The 22,007-nt window shown below is 41.3% G+C and overlaps 1 protein-coding gene across 1 annotated transcript in view; it reads right to left on the reverse strand.

Annotated features, from left to right (window-relative positions):
• Positions 1 to 22,007, reverse strand: part of OTOGL (otogelin like) — a gene marked incomplete at its 5' end in the record, with an annotated part of 101,595 nt that overhangs the window by 39,689 nt on the left and 39,899 nt on the right. Inside the window, 3 exons of the mRNA XM_081957107.1 lie at positions 345 to 464; positions 1,956 to 2,102; positions 5,020 to 5,154. Of these exons, the coding sequence (XP_081813233.1) occupies positions 345 to 464; positions 1,956 to 2,102; positions 5,020 to 5,154 (402 nt within the window). The remainder of the gene's footprint in view (positions 1 to 344; positions 465 to 1,955; positions 2,103 to 5,019; positions 5,155 to 22,007) is intronic.

Consider the following 22,007-nt stretch of genomic DNA (forward strand, 5'->3'; position numbering starts at 1 on the left):
GAGCTCACTCCATTACGCGGTGCTAGGGATTTGAACTGCTGAACTGCTGACCTTTCTGATCGACAAGCTCAGCGTCTTAGCCACTGAGCCACCGTGTCCCTTTGAAACCTGCCATACAATATCCAATAGTAGGATATTGGGTAGGAAGGAAGTAGGGAGGAAGTAGGAAAAAAGTAGGAATAGGAAAGAGTAAGTATACACTATTACTACTACCACATCCATTGGCTTTCATAATTATGAGCTATAAGTTTCTATCTTAAAAACAAATTATATTTTCACAGATTGTCATACTTGCAATATCAATATATTATTATTTTGAAATTAATAGGAGATGTAATGCTTACCTGTCCTATTGTCCAACTTTCTCCAAAAATTTGAGCATTTTTTACTTCCATATTGTTGGATGTAGTCAGATCATTTGAAGTAAATTTGTCAAAATTTCCACATAAACCAGCTAATTTACCCTGAAAATAAAACCACAAACATTTATCCTAAACATTTTAACCCAGAACAATCAATATTTATAAATCTAACAATGCACTAATTTTTAAAAAAAGATTAATCCAACCTTAATTTGGGTATTAATATATCTCTTTAATACCCACAAAACAACTTAGACTTTTGGAAAAATGTAATGTTTTCTATAACGGTTTTAATATTAACTTTTTTTTACTGTTTTCTTATTTTCACAGCCTGTACTTACTAGTGATATAAGCTCTCATCCCCTTATTCTTATAGTGTAAATGTTTATTAAATGTTTATTAGTTTAAAACTAATCAAACATCTCCAGATAGGGCCAGAGAATTCTTGCTAGAAACATGAAAAACCAGTGCCAGTCAATATCAGCAACCTTAGTCTAGGACTGTCTCAGTACAAGGCCATTTCCAGAGTTTTTATGATTCTAACAGCAGAAAACTATTGACATATCAAATAGCTTTAGCAATGAAAACATTTCTGCAAGCATCATAAGCAGTATAAGTGGATTTAAATCAGAAGGAATTTTGTTTCTACTTCTTGCATAAGAAAATGTAGCATAAATGTGGAAGACAAGAGAGGATCAAATGATGTCATGAGATTCATGGCATCCTCATAGTTCATTAAGGATGAATGTATCATTGGATGCCAATGATAACATGTGTCAATTAAAGGACTGTGTTTTGCTAAAAAAATGTTTGCAACTATTTTCATTATGGTCGTTGGTGCGCAAACATCTCTGACACAGCTTGCATTTCAATTTTTTCCCCTTTCAATCCATGATAGTGCGATCAAGTGATATGACACTATGGGCCATGAATATACAGCAATTCCAAGCTCAATAAAGAATCATTTTTAGCCTAAAAGAATGTAAAGCGTACATTTTCTTGAAATCACATTTCTGTTTCCATTTCTTACAAGTTGAAGAACTTTTGGAACCTATGGTGTATTAGACCAAAAAATATACATGTAGTCCTTGGCTTTCAACCATTCACTTTGCCACTGAAAAAAGTTCTCACACTTGCAACCCTCGCAGCATCCCCACTGCCACGTATCAAAATTTGGACTTCGAAACCGACTACAGTGTCCCACAGTCATGTGATTGCCATTGCAAACTTCCTAGCCAGATTCTAACAAAAGAAGTTAACGGGAAGCCTGATTTGCTTAATAACTGCAGTGATTCACCTATTTGCCACAGATGTTAAATCTGTGGCAAATAGGTCGTAAAGTTGTGTGTCATTCACTTAGCAACTGCCTTGCTTGGCAATGGAAATTCTGGTCCCAATTGTGGTTATTACATGAGGACTACCTGTATACCTGTATATTTTTCATGAAGCACTTCACTATATAATAAATATTACAACATATACTTTGCAAATTATTATAAACTTGTTTTATTTATATCAAGCAAAATTCAGAGATAAATTGACTAGTCATCCTGTTTCCTATTGTTATTGTGACTTAGATTCACACTGATTCACCTTCCATCGAGCTCCAACTTTGATATGCATTGTTGTCTTCCTGTCCCACAGTACCGTGAACTCTTCCTCTGGAAAATGTATTGCTACATAATCTCCAGCTTTCCAAACTTGATACTTGGATTTGTCTCCATGTCTCCTTATCATCCCCTACAAAATAATAGGTACTAATGATGATGCTGAATATATCACATGTTGTATGTACATACACACACACACACACACACATGTATGTATGTATGTATGTATGTATGTATGTATGTATATAACATATATTAGTATATAATATATGTGGTATATATTTGACATTCAGCTGAAATCTTTCTGGCTACACACTCTTAATTTTATTATTTCTTATCCTAAAACTAGGACAAAAGGGAATAATTATTAATTTTCTCAATGATATCCTTTCAAATGTTTGATGTTCTCAATCATTTCCCCTTTTTAATCCTTTTTTGTCAAGGCTAAACATAGCCCACTCCTTCAATCTGTCTTCATTTGCCCTACTAGTTTTTAAACATTTAAACTTCTCAGAACCTGTCCCAGTTTTGAATTATTTTTTAAGCATAGTGCCCAGAATTAGACGCAAAGTCACATTTCTCTATTTCTTCCAGTGATTTGGAAACTTTACTTCCAAAAATGACATCTAAAACGCATTTTTACAATCTTATTGCACTGCTGATTCATATTCATTTGTAATCAAATACAATTCCAAAATATTTTACGTACATTGTTATCAAACCAGGTCTCCAATATTCTTTACTTGTTTTTAAGAGAACATTGAGTTCTCTGTGATGGAAAAGTCAATCCTATTAAAATTCTTCATAATCAGCAGTTTAAGTTCAGCCAAACAAAGAATTGATAGATTAGGGATCTAATTTTACATAAATTTTTGATGTGGTAACTTATTGTATCAATTTAATACAATAACATTTCCCTGTGCTCTCGTGTGTTCCAACTATTGATCTGTAATGTTTAGTAGAGGTCCTTGATTCAAACCCAATACAAATAGAAATCCCTCAGGTATAATCAAAACCATGCCACTTCTGAAAGTAACAGGTCATCTGTATGATGCAGTGACGTGCGGTAAGGTTTATGGCTGGTGAGGCACAGACACAGTGGTGGGTTTCAAATATTTTTAGATTTGTGGACTTCAACCAGAATTCTACCCAGAATTCCACAGTCAGGCATGCTCAGTTCCGATTTAAAATGACAGCATTGTTTTTCTCCTTTGCGAAATAAGTTTCCTTTTTTTATTTTCTTTTTCTTCTCCCTTCCCCTCCTTCCTCCCTCTCTCCCTTCCTCCCCCTCTCTCAAGCACACACACATACACACACAGAGAGAAGTTGGATTGGACTATCTCTCCTACCCCCTTCCCTCTCTCACTCACTCTCAAACAAACAAACACACACACACACAAAAGTTGAATTGGATATCTTTTCCAGTGGCTTGAAAGAAGCTCCTCTGCCACCCCCACCCCCATTCCCCTGCTGCCTTCCCCAAACACCTCCACCATTGCAAATGCAGCCTGCTGTCTGGGTGGGAAATGCCTGGAATGCAATAAAGCCCACCCCTGCTGGCAGCCTGGGGTGATAGGAGAGGCAGAGAAGCCAGAGGGGAGCCTATCCAAGCCTTCCAAAAGAAAGAGGCTGGGGGAAAGTGTGTGTGCTACAGCATGGCTCTTTGCTTGGTTTCCGTGGATGACTCTGCTTAACTGTTTAAAAAAGCCTCTAAAAAAGTGCCCTCTACTATGAGGCAGGAGAACTGCGTGCCTCACCTACATCAGGAATTTTTAGGCTTTTAACCCTTGCTTAACTGCTCGAGTGATCATAAAACGCCTTAAGTCAGACTAGAGAAGGCATGCAGTTCTCCTGCTTCATAGTAGAGGGCGCTTTTTAGAGGCTTTTTTTAACAGTTAAGCAGAGTCATCCATGGTGAGGCAGCAACTAGCTCAGCTTTTTCCTTCTACATTTTCTTTCCTTTTCATGATGAGAGCGGGTGAGGCTGTGCCTCACTTGCCTCACCTGACTGCACGTCACTGGTATGATGTATCACTGAAATCTTGGGAAATTTCTTTTAATTTAAATTACTTCACTTTGTGGGCAGAGACTGGGTTGTACCACTTCCTTTGAAAGGTAAAAACCTTAATGAATATTAGTAGTTAATTATTATTTGTACTGTCATGTAATGTTTAACATGTTATAATTAGGGTGCACTGCAAAGAAAGCTTATTATAGGAAAATAATTTTTAAAAATACAATAATACAATAACTGTGAGGGGACAGAGGAGGCAACTATGACCACTTTACAACTTGTGGACTTCAACTCCCAGAATTCCTGAGTCAGCCCTGGTTTACAGTCATCCTTGGATTGAGAGCTACATGTGGATTTTGTGGAATATATTGGCTAATTGAAGTAGATAGGACAAACGACCAACTGATTATGGGTGAAGTGGAAAGAGCATGTGCAAAAGTATACTTTATTAATCTAACTATACATTCATAATTAATGTTGCGAATTTATCACATATCCCAAGTGCAAAGCTGTTCTCTGTGAAAATAATGTTGTTTTTCCTATCAAAATATTAAAGCTTAGGTTTTTTTTTTTTTTGGTTGAAGCTCAAACCACAGAAGCTGACAGAAAAATTGAACATTTATTCTAACCTACCACCACTGCAATTTTAAAAACTTTGTCTATTTAATTAAATTTAGTTTTGTGTTGTCTAGTGAAGCTGCCAGTCTTCTCCCAGAAATCCAGTAGCCCCTTATTAAATGGAGGGAAAGGAGAATTTGGCAGCAGAGAGGTTCTATGATGCCAAGTATAATAGGGTTTGTATAAAAGTCTATGAGGAAAATAGTTTTTTTTAAAAAAAAGACTTTTTATTGTTATAAAAGAATATGTGTTTATATATGTTTGCTTAAGCCAGGCTTCCCAGTCTATCACTTACTGATTATCTTGTAATTCTCTTCATATCATGTTGTACATATAGTTGGTGTAAAAAAACACAATATTTTAATAATTAATTGAGCTTCAGTCAATAACTTCAAAAAGGGGAAATTCAACTTACCTCTATGTCTAGAGACTCACTGAAAAAAATCTCAGATTCTCCAATAGTTAGCAACATATCTTTTGAACAAACAATGTCATTATCGAAGCACTTCTTATTTTGAACAATTAGAGACAAGTTTGAACTGTCAACACTCTGTGAAGGAGAAATAATTGTAATGTACAAACATAGTGACCGAGCACTGCAACATCTACATAAGGTATTGTCAGGCAGTACATTCCCTTAACTGGGCTACAACTGCCTTGGGAAGTTTTCTGGGTTAACTTGAGTTAATGCAGTTCTAAATCAAATGATGTCAGGTTGACCTAGCTATAAACCTTGATCAGCCAGATTGCAAAGAAATAAATGTTACTCTCTGAGTTTCATACTGTATAAGGGACCCTTGTTTAACTGAAGTTGCAGTGAGGCTAAACGAAATCACTTTGAGCATGAAAATATTATTTCAGTCTTGAAGATGGAGTTAACCACCATTTCTTCTTTAAGGATGTTTTCTAAGACAGATTTGCAAATGTATTATTATCAGATTGAACATAACAGTGGTCTTCTCTTTCTTTTTTAGTTTTATAATCTGTCCTTTAAAAAAACCCCACAAGAAATATAATTTATGGCATTGGTGCAACCATTTGTATTACTTGGATTGTTCCAAGGCTTTAAAGAATAGTATAAGCCATGTAATTCTTGTCACAGATTATACTATTGCAGCACTGAAACAAACATCCAGTATGCTTCTATTTGCCAAAAGTAATTATTTGCCTGCTGCCCTTTTCAGACCTTGCCAACCATATAACTTTCCAGAGTAGGCTGAATGCTCTAAAAAAAGCTTCAGTGGTTCAGTCTGTCCCAGAATGAGAAACAAGCCTTGAAAATTAAGATGGGAAGTGAAATAAGAAGCTTTCCTGACTTACCGACATTTACCTATTTTGAAAAGAAAGTGTGAAAGGACTCTGATTTACTTGTGTTATTTTCAGCACACAAAATACTTTGTATGCTGAAAATAACACAAGTAGAAAAGGCACTGAAAGAATGAAGTTACTTTCAGAACAGGAAGAATCTGAAGAGAAAGTGGCACTATTGGTTGGTCTTTAAACCGAAGTACATAATTTGAATTGAAATTGTTACTTATATGTTTATTCCTGCAGCCAAGATCAGGGGTGAAATTCAACAGGATAGCGGAAATTTTGAGTAGTTTGGAGAACCGGCAAATACCACCTCTGGCTGGCCCCAGAGTGGGGTGAGAATGGAGATTTTACAATATCCTTCCCCCAGGAGTGGAGTGGGAATGGAGATTTTGCAGTATCCTTCCCCTGCCATGCCCACCAAGCACACCCACAGAACCGGTAGTAAAAATAATTGAATTTTCCCACTGCCTAAGATGGTATACCAGTCAGAAAAAAATACCATTTGATTCTGCTAGCTATTTAAACAGGAGAAATCAAATAGGTAATTAGTGGAAAGAAAATCGACTCATTTGAGCTGCGGTGCTGGAGGACGCTCCTGCATATTCCTTGGACAGCAAAGATGACTAACAAGCAAGTACTGGAGGGCATAACACCAGGCATGTCACTGGAAGGCAAAAATCATGCAACCATATCTCACTTACTTTGGCCATGTCGTGAGGGGGAATTTACTGGAGAAAGCAATTATTTTTGGAAGAGTTAGTGGCAAAAAAAAAAAGAAGAAGAACCAGGCCGCCAAAGGACACAGTGGCTGGATACCATCAAAGTTGACACCAGCCAGAGCATAGAAAAAGTAAAAGAAATAGTGCAAGATTAGAAGATTTGGAGAGATCTGACCCATAGAGTCACCAAGAGTCAGAATTAACTGAACGGATGTCATCATCATCATCATCATCATCATCATCATTATCATCATCTATTATGATATTTTAATAAAAGCAGAAAAGAACCAAATACTTATTTTTTTAATTTAACATATTGGTATGCAACCTTGAAAACAGAGCTTTCCAAGGGAAGATTATATTAAAAGTGCTATATAAAAATCTAAGCTATGTGTTATTAAATATGTTGTATATAAACAGTAAGACCATGAGCATGTCAATAGTGAGCCATTGACATGAGGAAGCAGAGGAAAAAGATCTTTGCAAGTGTTCAGTGTACCTTACATGTGCAGACGGCATTGCACAGTTGGCACTACCTTTACTCCCTGACAGCACCTAACTGCATGTTAATATGGGAGATCAGTGCTTCCAATGATGCCTTTTGTGTATTGACAAGAATATATAGGAAGAGACATTTCTTCAGATATTATGGGCCTAAAATCCTAAATGCTTTAGTATCAGCATCTGAAATGAAGTAGAAATAAACTTTGGAAACTGAAAGAAAATGAGGAGGAGGAGGAGGAGGAGGAGGAGGAGGAGGAGGAGGAGGAGGAGGAGGAGGAGGAGGAGGAGGAGGAGGAGGAGGAGGAGGAGGAGGAGGAGGAGGAGGAGGAGGAGGATATAGAAGTAGTAATAGATATTATGACTGGAGATTTAAATCTGGATCTGCCCTTAAAAATTTCCATTGTTTTATATGTGAAAGTTATGTTACTTTACACAAATGTCACCAAGGTACTAACATTTTAAAAGAAAATACAGAAAGAACATCAATTAATTAAATGTTTAAATGTTAAAACAGCATGTAAAAAATTGCCACAAAATATTTTAAAGGTACAAATTAAAGTGGTCAGCCCATCCCATTATTGTATATCACACGGAAGGATGTTTTTAATGACAACATGTCTGTTATTAATTTTTCTAGAAGACTACCCAGATTTCCAGTCAACCTTAAAAGCCATACAATTTGATCATTTAGTCCCACACTAATCCATGTCTGCTTTTAATTTAGTGTGATAATCTACACATTATGGAGTCCCTTTACAAGTAGTCGTTGACTTACGACCACAATGAAGCCCAAAATTTCTATTGTTAAGTGAGACATTTGTTAAGTGCTTTTTGCCCCATTTTACGACTATCCTTACCACAGTTGTTAAGTGAATCATTGCAGTTAGTAACCTGGTTGTTAAATGAAACTGGTTTCCCCATTGACTTTGCTTGCCAGAAGGTTGTAAAATGTGATTACATGACCTTAGGACACAGCAATGGTCATAAGTATGAATCAATTGCCAAGCATCTGAATCTTAATCACATGATCACAGGAGATGTTTCAAAGTTCATAACTGTGAAAAATGGTCATAATTCATTTTTTTCCAGTACCTTCGTAACTTTGAACAGTCACTAAATGAACTGTTGTAAGTCAAGGACTACTTGTATATGCCAACAACCATTGTAGCATATTAAACACATGGTTAAGGATTTTGTAGAACCATAGTTATGCTAGCTGCCAGCAACCTTTCAAATTCTCATGCAGAAATCTTCCAATTGCAGTTGCAGAGGCTGAGAAGAAAATTTCTGTGTAAAATAATCTTTACTACTGAGCAAAACTCCATTCCTCCTGTTAGATACCAGAATCAGTTACAATGGTTTACACCAAGGTCCACTGTTCTGGTGGGAACAGAGATTCAACCTGATTGAAGGGTCTGACAGCTCTCTATAAAAGGGCTGCTGTCAGACTGAACCTTCGCTGGATTGTACATAGTTGACTTCTGTTAATAAAGAGCTGTTGTTACTCTGAAGCCTGAGTGTGCCTTCATTTACCCGACCTAACACTGGCGACGAGGATGGGATTGGAAGGCAACTAGGCAAACAAAAAGAGCACAACAATCCAGCAAGTAAATCTAGCCCAGAGCTTGGCACAGGATCGAGCAGCCATCTTTGAGTGGCAAATTCAAACGCGCTCAGGGACATAAGATGTCAATGTACACCCCACCGACTTCGTACAGCCCAGTCACTGAGCACTGGGAATCCTACATGTTGAGGTTCGACTGCTTCCTCGAAGCCAACGACCTTCCTGAGCTACTGCGGACAAGAGGTGTTCGAGACAGCAAAGGACTTGTCAGAGCCAGCACCACTCCAATTGGTTGCTTGGTCAGTGCTACAACAGATGCTGAGGATACACTATGCTCCCAGACCATTTAAACACGTCTGAAGGCACAAATTCAACATTTGTAACCAGAAAGAGGGTGAATCCATCAATGAATACGTTGCGGCATTCAGAAAGGCCACAGCGTACTGCGAGTTTATAGATCTCAATGAACTTATACTTGACTGCATCATATGCGGTGTTAGAGACATTGGCCTGCAGAGGAGACTACTAGCGAAATCTAATCTGACACTCCAAATTGCCCTAGACAAAGCCAGGGCCACTGAATTTGCTGTTAAATCAACGGAAACCCTGCAGCGCCAAAACAGTCCTAAAAGCACACAGAAGAGCGCAGGGGTGCATCGCGAGGCTATAGAGCTTGAAGGCTCAGAGAGCGAAGATGACAGCTACCACCTGTGAAGTGACCACACCAAGCTGGCATGAAAATTCAAACTGTGTTTCCCGCCTTGCGCCGGCTGCGGAGGAGACCATCTCAGAACACATTGCCGGTTCCGTGATGCAATCTGCCAATGCTGCGATCGAAAAAGGCACATCTCCAAGGTATGCAGAAGCGATCACCCCACTACAACCTGGAAGCCCAGAAGCTGACCTTACTGCCAGCATAGGCCCAACCAAGGGGCATGGCAGCTGCCACCATGGCAAACAGAAGGTGACACCAGAGTCACCTACCACACCTCCATAGGCCAAGTCCACACAACGCGGCCAAATATTCTGAAAGTCACAGTCCTCATCCAGGACTCTCCATGCGAAATGGAGATTGACACTAGGTCATCCTTAACCATAATGCCTTGGACAGCACTCAAGCAGGCTATCCCTAGCCTTAAGAAGCAGCATCTATGGGTTCCTGATATCCGCCTTTGTGACTACCAAGGGAACCGAGTCCCCATCGTGGGCCAGGGCACCTTCCAGGTGAAACTCAAGACTTTCTGCGGCCAGCTACCAGTGACAGTAGTCAACAGATACCTGCAGAGCCTCCTGGGGCTTGACTGGTTCGAAGCCCTGGGCCTAGAAGTATCCAGAATCAATGCCATACGAGACAAAAGCACTGAGGAATTCCTTAAGGAGTTCAAGGACATCTTCAGCACTGGTCTAGGTAAGTATGAGGGGAGTCCAATATCTTTTAACTTGGACCCCAATGTAGCCCCTATCAGACTAAAACCCAGGAGAGTACCTTTCACTCTCCACCCTAAAATTGATTTGGAACTTGACAAATTAATTGGCCAGGAAATCCTAGAGCCGGTAGATCACGCACGCTGGGAGACCCCTATAATGACACCTGTCAAGCCTGACGGGTCTGTCCACATCTGCGCAGATTACAAGTGCACAATAAATAACACTTTACAATAAAGCACTTATCCTGTACCCATTGTACAGCATTTACTGCACTCATTAGGCCCCGGAAAAGTTTTTGCCAAATTAGATATGGTGCAGGCATACCAACAGTTGCCTGTAGATGGAGCCATGGCAGAGGCCCAAACCATTGTGATGCACAGCGGTGCATTCAAATGCACCCGCCTTCAATTCGGAGTTAGTATCGCCCCTGGACTGTTCCAAAGCGTTATGGAACGGCTTTTGCAGGGGATTCCAGGAGTCATCCCCTATTTTGACGACATATTGGTATCGGCTGCAAATAAGGCGCAATTATTTAAAAGATTGGGAACTGTTCTGGCCAGAATCAGAGACAAAGGCCTCCACCTCAAAAAAGAAAAATGCCAAATTAACGTGCCAAGGGTTGAATTCCTAGGGTACCTCATCGTTGGCTCTGGGATTCACCCAACCAACAAAAAAATTAAGGCAATCCAGGACACCCCTACACCTTGCAATCAGTCCGAGCTGCAGGCGTTCCTCGGGCTCCTTAACTTCTACAGTGTCTTTCTCAAACAGAAAGCCACAGTTGCTGAACCGTTACATCGGCTTCTCACAAAGAATGCAAAGTGGTCCTGGGGCAAAGCCGAAGCAGCTGCATTTGCTGCGGTGAAGAGACTGTTGTCAGTGGACACGTTTTTGGTCCAATACAGCCAGACCCTGCCACTTGTTCTAACATGCAACACTTCCCCATTTGGCATCAGAGCCGTCCTCAGCCACCACATGCCCAATGGAACTGAGGTGCCCATCGCCTATTACTCAAGAACCTTGTCTGCTGCCGAGCAGAACTACAGCCAACTGGACCGTGAGGCTCTGGCTGCAGTCGCTGGCGTTAAAAGGTTCCACGAGTACCTCTACGGCCGTGACTTTGAACTCATCCTGGACCACAAACCACTACTGGGCTTGCTGGCTGGGGACCGGCCTGCTCCTGCTTCTTTGTCGGCATGAATGACCAGATGGACAATCTTCCTCGCAGCCTACAGTTATCACCTCATCCATCGACCTGGTTCTACATTGGGGCATGCTGATGCCTTGAGTCGATGCCCACTGCCTGAACTGCTTGCAGACCCTACCCCCGAGATGCCAGTCCTCCTCATTGACTGCCTAGAGACTGGTCCTGTCACGTCTAGTGATGTTGCCCGCCACTCTGCAAAAGACTCTACACTCAAACAGGTTTTGAACTGGGTGTGGAGAAGGTGGCCCAAGGGGCCTGTCGGGTCTGAATTTAAAATGTTTTACTGCAAACGTGATGAACTGTCTGTAATAAATGGTTGCTTACTGTGGGGGGACCGGGTCATTGTTCCACCCATACTGCGCATTGCAGTATTAGAGGCCTTGCACATAGGGCATCCTGGAATTGTCAGAATGAAGTCTTTGGCCAGGAGTTGCGTGTGGTGGCCTAACATGGACAGGGAGATAAAAGAATGGGTGGCTACCTGCACACATTGCCAGGAGTCCAGACCAGCTCCCCCAGAGGCGCCCGCTAAGGAGTGGGAATGACCTCAAGCACCATGGTCTAGGGTGCACATAGATTTCGCTGGCCCAGTTCATGGCCAGACTTTAATGGTAGTTGTGGACGCCTACTCAAAATGGCTAGAAGTAGTCCTCATGACCTCTACCATGGCAGAAGCGGTCATCAAGGCACTATGGAGACTTTTATCCACTCACAGCCTGCCTGATGTCTTGGTCTCTGACAACGGCCCCCAATTTACAGCCATGCAGTTCGAGACCTACTTAGCAGCGCAGGGAATCAGACATGTCCTGGTTGGTCCATTCCATCCGGCCTCCAATAGTCAGGCAGAGAGAATGGTGAGATCTGCAAAAGAGGCCCTATCCAGGATGGGCCCAGGAGATTGGCACACACGGGTTGATCAATTCCTCCTCATACAGCACATCATGCCAAGTGCTGCCACTGGGAGAAGCCCTTTCGAGCTTCTAATGGGTCGGCGGCTAAGGTCCCACTTAGACCAGCTACACCCAAACTAGTCTGCTGCATCGCACCCAGATTCGACAAGCAAAATAAGGAACATTAGCATAGGGGATTCAGTTTATGCCCACAACTATGCTGGGGGAACACTGTGGATTCCTGCCACAGTAATAGGCATCACCGGACCTCGCTCTTACCTAGTAGAGCTCAAGGACAGTCGGAATTGGAGACGGCACATTGACCAACTCCGTGGCCGCCTCTCCAATTCCAATCTTAGGCAACAAGAGATAACTCCTGCATGAGTTAGCCAAAGCCCTACCCAAAAGGAGCATGAAGTCACTCCTTCCACAAACAACTCAAGCCCGAAGGTACCAGGGCACTTATCTGTTAGTGTTGCAGGCCCGCAGTGAGCTCCAAGCAAACCGGCTCTAGAAGCTCCAGCCGCAGCCTGTGAAAAGTTCCAGGAGCTTCGATCAGGCGAAGCCGCAGAGTCAACAGGTCCTTCCGACCTGACTGAAAAACACCCATCAACTGAACTGGACAGGTCTGGGCGAGCCACCAGAAAGCCCGCCTACCTGCATGACTATGTCACAAGTTGGTTGATCCCATCTAGGAGGGGAGGGGTGTTAGATACCAGAATCAGTTACAATGGTTTACACCAAGGTCCTCTGTTCCGGCGGGAACAGAGATTCAACCTGATTGGTTGAAGGGTCTGACAGCTCCCTATAAAAGGGCTGCTGTCAGACTGAACCTTCGCTGGATTGTACATAGTTGACTTCTGTTAATAAAGAGCTGATGTTACTCTGAAGCCTGAGTGTGCCTTCATTCATCCGATCTAACACCTCCATTTGTAGATGGACTCATTGCTATGAAAAAGGAGAAAAATGTTTCCTCATGACTAAATAGGGACTTCCTTGTCCCCTTAAACTTTCTTGATACAGCCTCAGAATTGAATAATGAAATGCTATATTTATATCTTGTTATGTAATCACTGATTCAGAGGTAGATTGTCCTTTTAAGGCAAAACACCCAAAAAAAAGTATCTGTCATATGAAGCCAATTTATAGCAATAGGAAAGAAAAACAGAAATATTTCCTTGCTTCTTATAAGACTATCTTCTATCTTTCCATTAAAGTACCAAAACAAGACAGCTCTAATTTTGTACCAGTCTCTCTGCAATACTATGGTGTTGCTAAGCAACAGGGAAACAGGATTAAAAAACCCAGGCAAATTTCCAGAATGGACCTGCATTTCCAAAATGAAGTGTATCATAGCACAATAAAACAGCTATTCTGCCTGAATGTAATTGAAATAATAAGCTTAATTATGGGTCTTAAAATCATTAGCAATTAACTATATTGGTGTATAATTTAATTGACATCATATGTTTAAATATTGCACCTTGTAAAGTTAATCCATGAAACAAAGAGCAGTAGCTGCAACCACTAGTAAAACTACTGAAATACAATCTGGAAACAATATTAAAAGTTTAATCCCTTTCATGGGCTATAAATTAGGAAGAAAGAAATATAAAACCAGCAACTATGGAATTCCTTGTTGCCCCATGAGCTATCTGGAGATTATCAAGAAAAATTCCACACCCTACCTTTCTAATAATGCTGCATTTTGGTCTGGCTTGCCAGTGGGTTTATCACAGACAAGGTGAAATATTTCTTCATAATATTTCAGGCGAAAGTATGTTTTTATACTACAGGATCCCAGGACAGTATATTAAAAAGTTCCAACTTCAAATGTATAATTACAAATTGGCTCATCTAAAATATCAATACAAAAATCCTACATTGATTGACATTATACAGCATTGATATAAAATTACAAATGTTTAATGTACTTTCAATAATGAAATTACTTCGATGCTAAATATATGTTCTGTTTATAGATATTGGACAAATAAAAAACATTTTGACTTAGAACATACATGTGAATTCTGGCACTGACCATAATAAAGAATGGATGGATTAGAATCAAGAAAAGTATCACAATGTCTAGACATATTTCCCTCAGAAAAACAATTCAAAATTGGAATACCACTGTAAAGAGGTATCTATTTTTGTACATGTATAATACACAATCCCAAATTTTAGAACTATAGCCAGGAGATCCTCTGATCTACATAAAAGGCAGTTGTCTATATCGGAGAGTAGGAGCTAATGGAAATATCAGGAATAGATGGCTAAATCATTGTAGGTATATTATCAGCAATTTCTGCAAATACAAATTAGAAATCAACTGCATACCTGTTTATTGAAGGTATATTTCTGTTTACCTGCCAAATGCCCTGCATAAATCTTCTAAGAAGTAAAACAAAGGGGGGATTTGATTTATATAAAATTGTAGTACAAAGGAAGGTGCTACTTCTCTTTGATTTCAGTCAAAACCTATTATGAATGCTGCAAATATTCATAGGAAACAGTTCTCTTTTGTATCATTTATTTAGCTCTGTTCTACTAAGAATCAGTTTGGTTATTTATTGGATTACATTACAGCAATCCATTCCTAATTAAAAACATGATAGTACAAAGATTAAGTTCTAGGAATGCTTGGGTATCCATTTTCGAGTAATAAAACTCTAACAATGTTTTACTGTGAGCATCTACAAGAAAACAGGACAAAATGCCATTTTCCTCTTACAAAATGCTGAAAAGTCATTTAAGAAATAAGTCCTGTATTCCATTTATGAAGAGATCAATGAATCTGTTTTCACATATATTTTATGTTATCATTTAAAGCTGAATAAAGACTAGAGGGAAAGAAATGTACATAATTTATAGTTGACAATATTCTGACATTTATTTTATATACTTTTTAAATAAGTGCAGATGCATTTAATATTATTCTATGAACAACATTGATGCTTGTATCCTTAAGCAGTAGAACATAATTCTATAAGAATTTACATGAAAGAAAGTTCAAAGAATTCTAAAAGAATAGAATAGAATTCTTTATTGGCCAAATGTGATTGGACACACAAGGAATTTGTCTTTGGTGCATATGCTCTCAGTGTACATAAAAGAAAAGATACATTCGTCAAAGATCATAAGGTACAGCACTTAATGATAATCATAGGGTACAAATAAGCAATCAGGAAATAATCAATATCAATATCAATCGTAAGGATACAAGCAACAAAGTTACAGTCCTGCAGTCATAAGTGGGAGGAGATGGGTGATAGGAACAATGAGAAGACTAATAATAATAGTAATGCAGCCTTAGTGAATGGTTTGACAGTGGTGAGGAATTATTTGTTTAGCAGAGTGATGGCGTTCAGGAAAAAACTGTTCTTGTGTCTAGTTGTCTTGGTGTGCAGTGCTCTATAGCGTCATTTTGAGGGTAGGAGTTGAAACAATTTATGTCCAGGATGCAAGGGGTCTCTAAATATTTTCACAGCCCTCTTTTTGACTCGTGCAGTGTACAGGTACTCAGTGGAAGGTAAGTTGGCAGTAATTGTTTTTTCTGCAGTTCTGATTATCCTCTGAAGTCTGTGTCTGTCTTGTTGGGTTGCAGAACCAAACCAGGCAGTTATAGAGGTGCAAATGACAGACTCAATAATTCCTCTATAGAACTGTATCAGCAGGACCTTGGGCAGTTTGAGCTTCCTGAGTTGGCACAGAAAGAACATTCCTTGTTGTGCTTTTTTGATGATGTTTTTGATGTTAGGTGTCCATTCTAGGTATCATATCTTGAGATATGATAGAACCTAGAAATTTGAAGGTCTTTATTGTTGATACTGTGTTGTCTAGTATTGTAAGAGGTGGTAGTATGGTAGGGTTTCTCCTAAAGTCTACCACCATTTTTACAGTTTTCAGTGTGTTCAGTTCCAGATAGTTCTGGTCACACCACGAGGCTAGTTGTTTTATTTATTTATTTATTTATTTATTTATTTATTTATTTATTTATTTATTTATTTATTTATTTATTTATTTTTTATTTATTTATTTATTTATTTATTTATTTATTTATTTATTTATTTATTTATTTATTTATTTATTTATTTATTTATTTATTTATTTATTTATTTATTTATTTATTTATTTATTTATTTATTTATTTATTTATTTATTTATTTATTTATTTATTTATTTATTTATTTATTTATTTATTTATTTATTTATTTATTTATTTATCAAGATTTATAGACCGTCCCCTCTCCCCGAAGGGACTCGGGGCGGTGTACAGGCGTCTCATTAAAAACAGATACAAAAGATAAATACCCTATACCCTTAAAAACGAATTAAACCTAATACAGCTGTACAGAATAGTAAAAGTTAAAATCAACTAAAAAGCATACCCCTAAAAATTTAAAAATGCAGGCTTGAGGGACTAAAATTGGGAATTAGGCCAGGCCAGCTAAATTGAACAGGTGGGTTTTAAGCTTCTTACGGAAGGAGCGGAGGTCGGTGGTAGTTCTGATATCCGGGGGGAGGTCATTCCAGAGGGTCGGGCCCATCACAGAGAAGCCCCTACTCCTGGGCGTCGCCTGCTGGCATTGCCTAGTGGACGGCACCCGGAGGAGTCCCTCTCTGTGAGAGCGAATCGGCCGAAGGGATGTATGGGGCAGGATACGATCCCGCAAATAACTAGGTCCTGTGCCATGGAGCCAGTGACGTGCAGTCAGGTGAGGCAAGTGAGGCACAGCCTCACCACTCTCATCATGAAAAAAAAAAGTAAAAGGAAAAAGCTGAGCTAGTTGCTGCCTCACCGTGGATGACTCTGCTTAACCTCACTGGTGCTATCCCTCCCCAAGTGTAGTGACTTCCTCCCCAGGCCCCCATTCATTTCTCTCTCACACACACACAGCTGGATAAAACTATATAAAAATCTAGCCCAGCTTCACTGATTACAAGTTTGAAAAGGCAACGTGGCTCCACCTGCAATCAAACTACACTTGGGGAGGGAGAGCACAAGTGAGCACTGAGGACACCACAGGAGGAGGCAGGAAGCCAGGCAAAGAGCCATGCTGTAGTACACACACTTCCCCCCAGCCTTTTTCTTTTGGAAGGCTTGGCTTGGCTCCCCTCCGGCTTCTCTGCCTCTCCTCTCACCCCAGCCTGCCAGCAGGAGGTGGTGGGTGGGCTTTATTGTGTTCCAGGCATTTCCCACCCAGACAGCAGGCTGCATTTGCAATGGTGGAGGTGTTTGGGAAAGGCAGCCGGGGAATGGGGGGGGATGGCAGAGGAGCTGCTTTCAAGCCACTGGAAAAGATATCCAATCCAACTTTTGTGTGTGTGTGGGTTTGTTTGAGAGTGAGTGAGAGAGGGAAGGGGTAGGAGAGATAGTCCAATCCAACTTCTGTGTGTGTGTGTGTGTTTGAGAGAGGGGGAGGAAGGGAGAGAGGGAGGAAGGAGGAGAAGGAGAAGAAAAATAAAAAGAAAGAAGGAGCAAAGGAGAAAAACAAATGCTGTCGCTTTAAATTGGAACTGAGCATGCCTGGCTGTGGAATTCTGGGAGTTGAAGTCCACAAGTCTAAAAATATTTGAAACCCAGCACTGTGTCAGTGCCTCACCAGTCATAAACCTCACCGCACGTCACTGCATGGAGCGCTTTAAAGATGATAACCAACACCTTGAAACGCACCCGGAAAGCCACAGGTAGCCAGTGCAGCCTGTTCAACCTCCCATCTGTATGCAGTTTCATCATTGTCTCGAATGAGACCAATCACTGTTGTATCATCTGCAAACTTCAGTAGTTTAACAGATGAATCATTTGAGATGCAGTCATTGGTATATAGAGAAAAGTGGAGAGAGCACACAGCCCTGGGGGGCTCCTGTGCTAATTGTACAGGTATCTGGTGTAATTTTGCCTAGCTTCACCTGCTGCTTCCTGTCTGTTAGGAAGTTTGTGATCCACTTACAAGTGTGTTCAGGTACCGCTAGCTGATTTAGTTTAGTTAGAAGAATGTCCGATATGATGGTATTAAATACTGAACTAAAGTCTATAAAGAGGACCCTTGCATAGTCTTTGGAGATTCAAGATATTGTAGAATGTAGTGCAGAGTCATATTAACAGCAGCATCATTTGCTCGGTATGCAAATTACAGAGGGTCTAATAGCTGATCCGTGATGGTTTTCAAGTGGGACATTAGCCTTTCAAAGATTTTCATAACTACAGATGTTAGAGCAACTAGTTCCTTGATGGAGGGCTTCTTCGGCACTGGAATGATAGTGGAGCATTTGAAGGAAGAAGGAACATGGCACATCTCTAGTGATTTGTTGAAGATTTGGGTGAAGATGGGGGCCAAAGAATTCCTGGTTTACAGGACAGTTCTACAGACTTGAGTCAGAATGAAACTTATTTTGGAGTAAAGGTCACAGATTAGTTAAAAGAAAATTCAGTTCAGGACTTTTCTATTTGTCTACTCTTTTCACATATCTGTTGTGTTGTAAATTTTCAAAGCATTTTACTAGCTTTGTAACTACATATGGAAATGACCAATGGAATCCCTAAATATATAACTGTAGGCTGAGACGACAAGAGTTTTTTCAGTGTCAAAATAAACTTAATAAACATCATTAGGATATTTAGGATGAAATCAGTAAGAATATTTATCAATCATGGTGAAATATTTAAGGAAGAAAAAATGCAGATTGCACTGTAACAGATCTATCCCTATTGGATCATTGTTTTAAAGATATTTCCTTACTTAAAGTAATAAACAGAATGATCACAGGCAGGCAGAAAAACAGTGGGAGTGGGGGTGACTTTCATTGATTTTTCTTGTGGGAAGCTAAGCAGGGAGCATTGTAAATCATGATCATGTGAACAAGGCTGACAAGAGCAGTGTTTCAGTGGCCCAAACTTTGCCAATACAACAGATCTGGAGATCCTTGAAATTTCAATCCTAGAGGTGTAATTGCCCCATTCTTTCAGTTAGCCCATTTGAGGTATATTGATTCAATAATTGTTGCCCTGTGTGATGCACCATTTTGCCCAATTGAAGGTGACAGGAGAGTTTTAGTAGTATAGTTATTAAACTAAGTAAAAGTAATTTTGCTTCCTTTCATACAAAACTAAAAGAGAGCTAGCAGTATATGAAACTGTAAGCTTAAGTTTTATACTATATTTTAATATGTTTTGTGTTAGATTCGGGAAATGAGAGGACAGACTCCAGACGGTAGTGACATATCAGCTCTTTATTAGTTAGGTAGTAGTGATCCAGCTTGCTATGGGGTCGTGCAGCTCCCCTTTTATAGTTTATGCAAATATCTAACACCCCTCCCCTCTTAGATGGAGTGTTCCAGTTAGTGACAAAGTCCTGTAAGTATGCGGGTTTCTGCCTCGTTCGGGTGGACCTGCGAAGTTCTGGTTGTGCCGGAACGGGCGTAGGATCAGAGTGTCCTTTTTGCTCCATTGTCCTGGCTGGGGATTGTAGGTTCCCTTCGCTCGGGGACTGCTCCGTTCTTTCGTCGGTCTCAGGTTCCACCCCTGGCTCCGCTGTGCCGTAGTCGTCTGCGCTGTGCGAGTCGGGTTGTTGTGTCGGCAATCTCTCCGATGGTATGAGTTCTTCATTCGATGATCGTAGGTTGGAGTGTGTCAGGCGACCTCGGAGTTGGTCGATGTGTCTTTTCCAATTCCTACCGTCTTCCAATTCTAACAAGTAGGAACGAGGTCCGGTGGTGCCTATTACCCTTGCCGGAATCCACAGTGTCCCCGCTGCATAGTTGTGGGCGTATACTGAATCCCCTATGCTAAAGTTGCGAATTTTACTTGTCAAGTCTGGGGGCGATGTGGCAGAGTAATTTGGGTGTAGTCGGTCTAGGTGAGACCTTAGCCAGCGACTCATGAGGAGCTCAGCGGGACTCCTTCCCGTCGTGGCGCTAGGGGTAATATGTTGGATTAAAAGATAGTGATCGATTCGTGTTTGCCAATCACCCGGGCCCATCCTAGCGAGGGCCTCTTTTGCAGTGTGCACCATTCTTTCCGCCTGACCATTCGATGCCGGATGGAATGGCGCGATGAGGGCATGCCGAATTCCCTGACTTGCTAGGTAGGATTTGAATTGCATGGCCGTGAACTGGGGCCCGTTGTCGGAGACCAGGAGGTCAGGCAGGCCGTGCATGACGAAAAGTCGCCGTAGTACCTTGATGACCGCCTCTGCCGTGATCGAGGTCATCAGGATTACTTCTAACCATTTGGAGTATGCGTCCACAACTATTAAAAACATCTGTCCCTGAACTGGTCCTGCGAAGTCTATGTGTATTCGCGACCAGGGTGCTTGCGGTTTGTCCCACTCCGTAGCGGGTGCTTCAGGGGGGGCTGGTCTGGATTCTTGGCACGGATTGCAAGTGGCTACCCATTCCTCTATCTCCTTGTCCATGTTAGGCCACCAAACGTAGCTCCTAGCCAATGCTTTCATCCTTACGATCCCTGGATGCCCTACATGCAAAGCTTCTAAAACATTTCTCCGCAGTTTGTGCGGTACAACAACTCGATCCCCCCACAATAAACAACCTTTCAAAACCAACAGTTCATCACGCTTAGACCAAAACAGTTTGAATTCGGGTCCCACAATCCCTTTGGGCCATCCCCTCCATACCCAAGTTTGCACTTGTCTGATTACGTTGTCCTTAGCAGAGAACCTAGCAACGTCCAAAGAAGATACTGGCCCTGTGTCCAAACAGTCAATCAAAAGGACCGGTATCTCTGGAGTGGGGTTGGCCAACAGTTCTGGTAGCGGGCAGTGGCTGAGTGCGTCTGCATGCCCCAATGTGGAACCCGGTCGGTGTACCAGTTTGTAGGAATACGCAGCCAGGAAAACAGTCACCTGGTCATGCGCGGGGAGAGGGAGACCGGTGTGGGATGGTTTCCCACCAGTAGACCCAGCAATGGTTTGTGGTCCGTTATAAGTTCGAAATCGCGGCCATAGAGGTATTTGTGAAAACGCTTGACTCCAGCCACAGCGGCTAACGCTTCCCTGTCCAGTTGGCTGTAGTTGCGTTCCGCCGAAGACAATGTTCTTGAGTAGAAAGCGATGGGGGCTTCGTTCCCGTTTGGCATTCTGTGGCTGAGTACTGCGCCGACGCCGAAAGGTGAGGCATCGCAGGTCAACACCAGTGGTGGGGTTTGGCTGTACTGGAGTAGCAGAGAGTCGGCGGTCAGCAGACGCTTGACTGCGGCAAAAGCGGCCGCCTCTGAACTTCCCCAGGTCCATTTTGCGTTCTTTGCTAGAAGTCGGTGCAACGGCTCAGCGACGGTAGCTTTCTGTCTGAGAAAGACGCTGTAGAAGTTAAGAAGTCCGAGGAAGGCCTGCAACTCGGTCTGATTTCGTGGTGTGGGGGCATCCTGAATCGCCTTAATTTTGTATCCCCAGGCCATCGATCCTGTAACCCAGGAATTCTACGCTGGGCACGTTAATTTGGCATTTTTCCTTTTTTAGGCGGAGACCCTTTTCTCGAATTCTGGCCAAAACAGACCTAACACGCTTTAATAATTGCTCCTCATTTGCAGCCGATACCAAGATGTCGTCGAAATAAGGGACGACTCCTGGTATGCCCTGCAAAAGCCGTTCCATGACGCTTTGGAACAATCCCGGAGCGATGCTTACGCCGAATTGTAAGCGGTTGCATTTAAAGGCACCCCTGTGCGTCACTATAGTTTGGGCCTCCGCCGTGGCGTTATCCACTGGCAGCTGCTGATACACTTGTGCCATGTCTAGTTTTGCAAAAAAATTTCCTGGC

This window comes from Natrix helvetica, assembly GCF_964273705.1.
Source record: "Natrix helvetica genome assembly, chromosome: 6".
Taxonomy (NCBI): Eukaryota; Metazoa; Chordata; class Lepidosauria; order Squamata; family Natricidae; genus Natrix; species Natrix helvetica.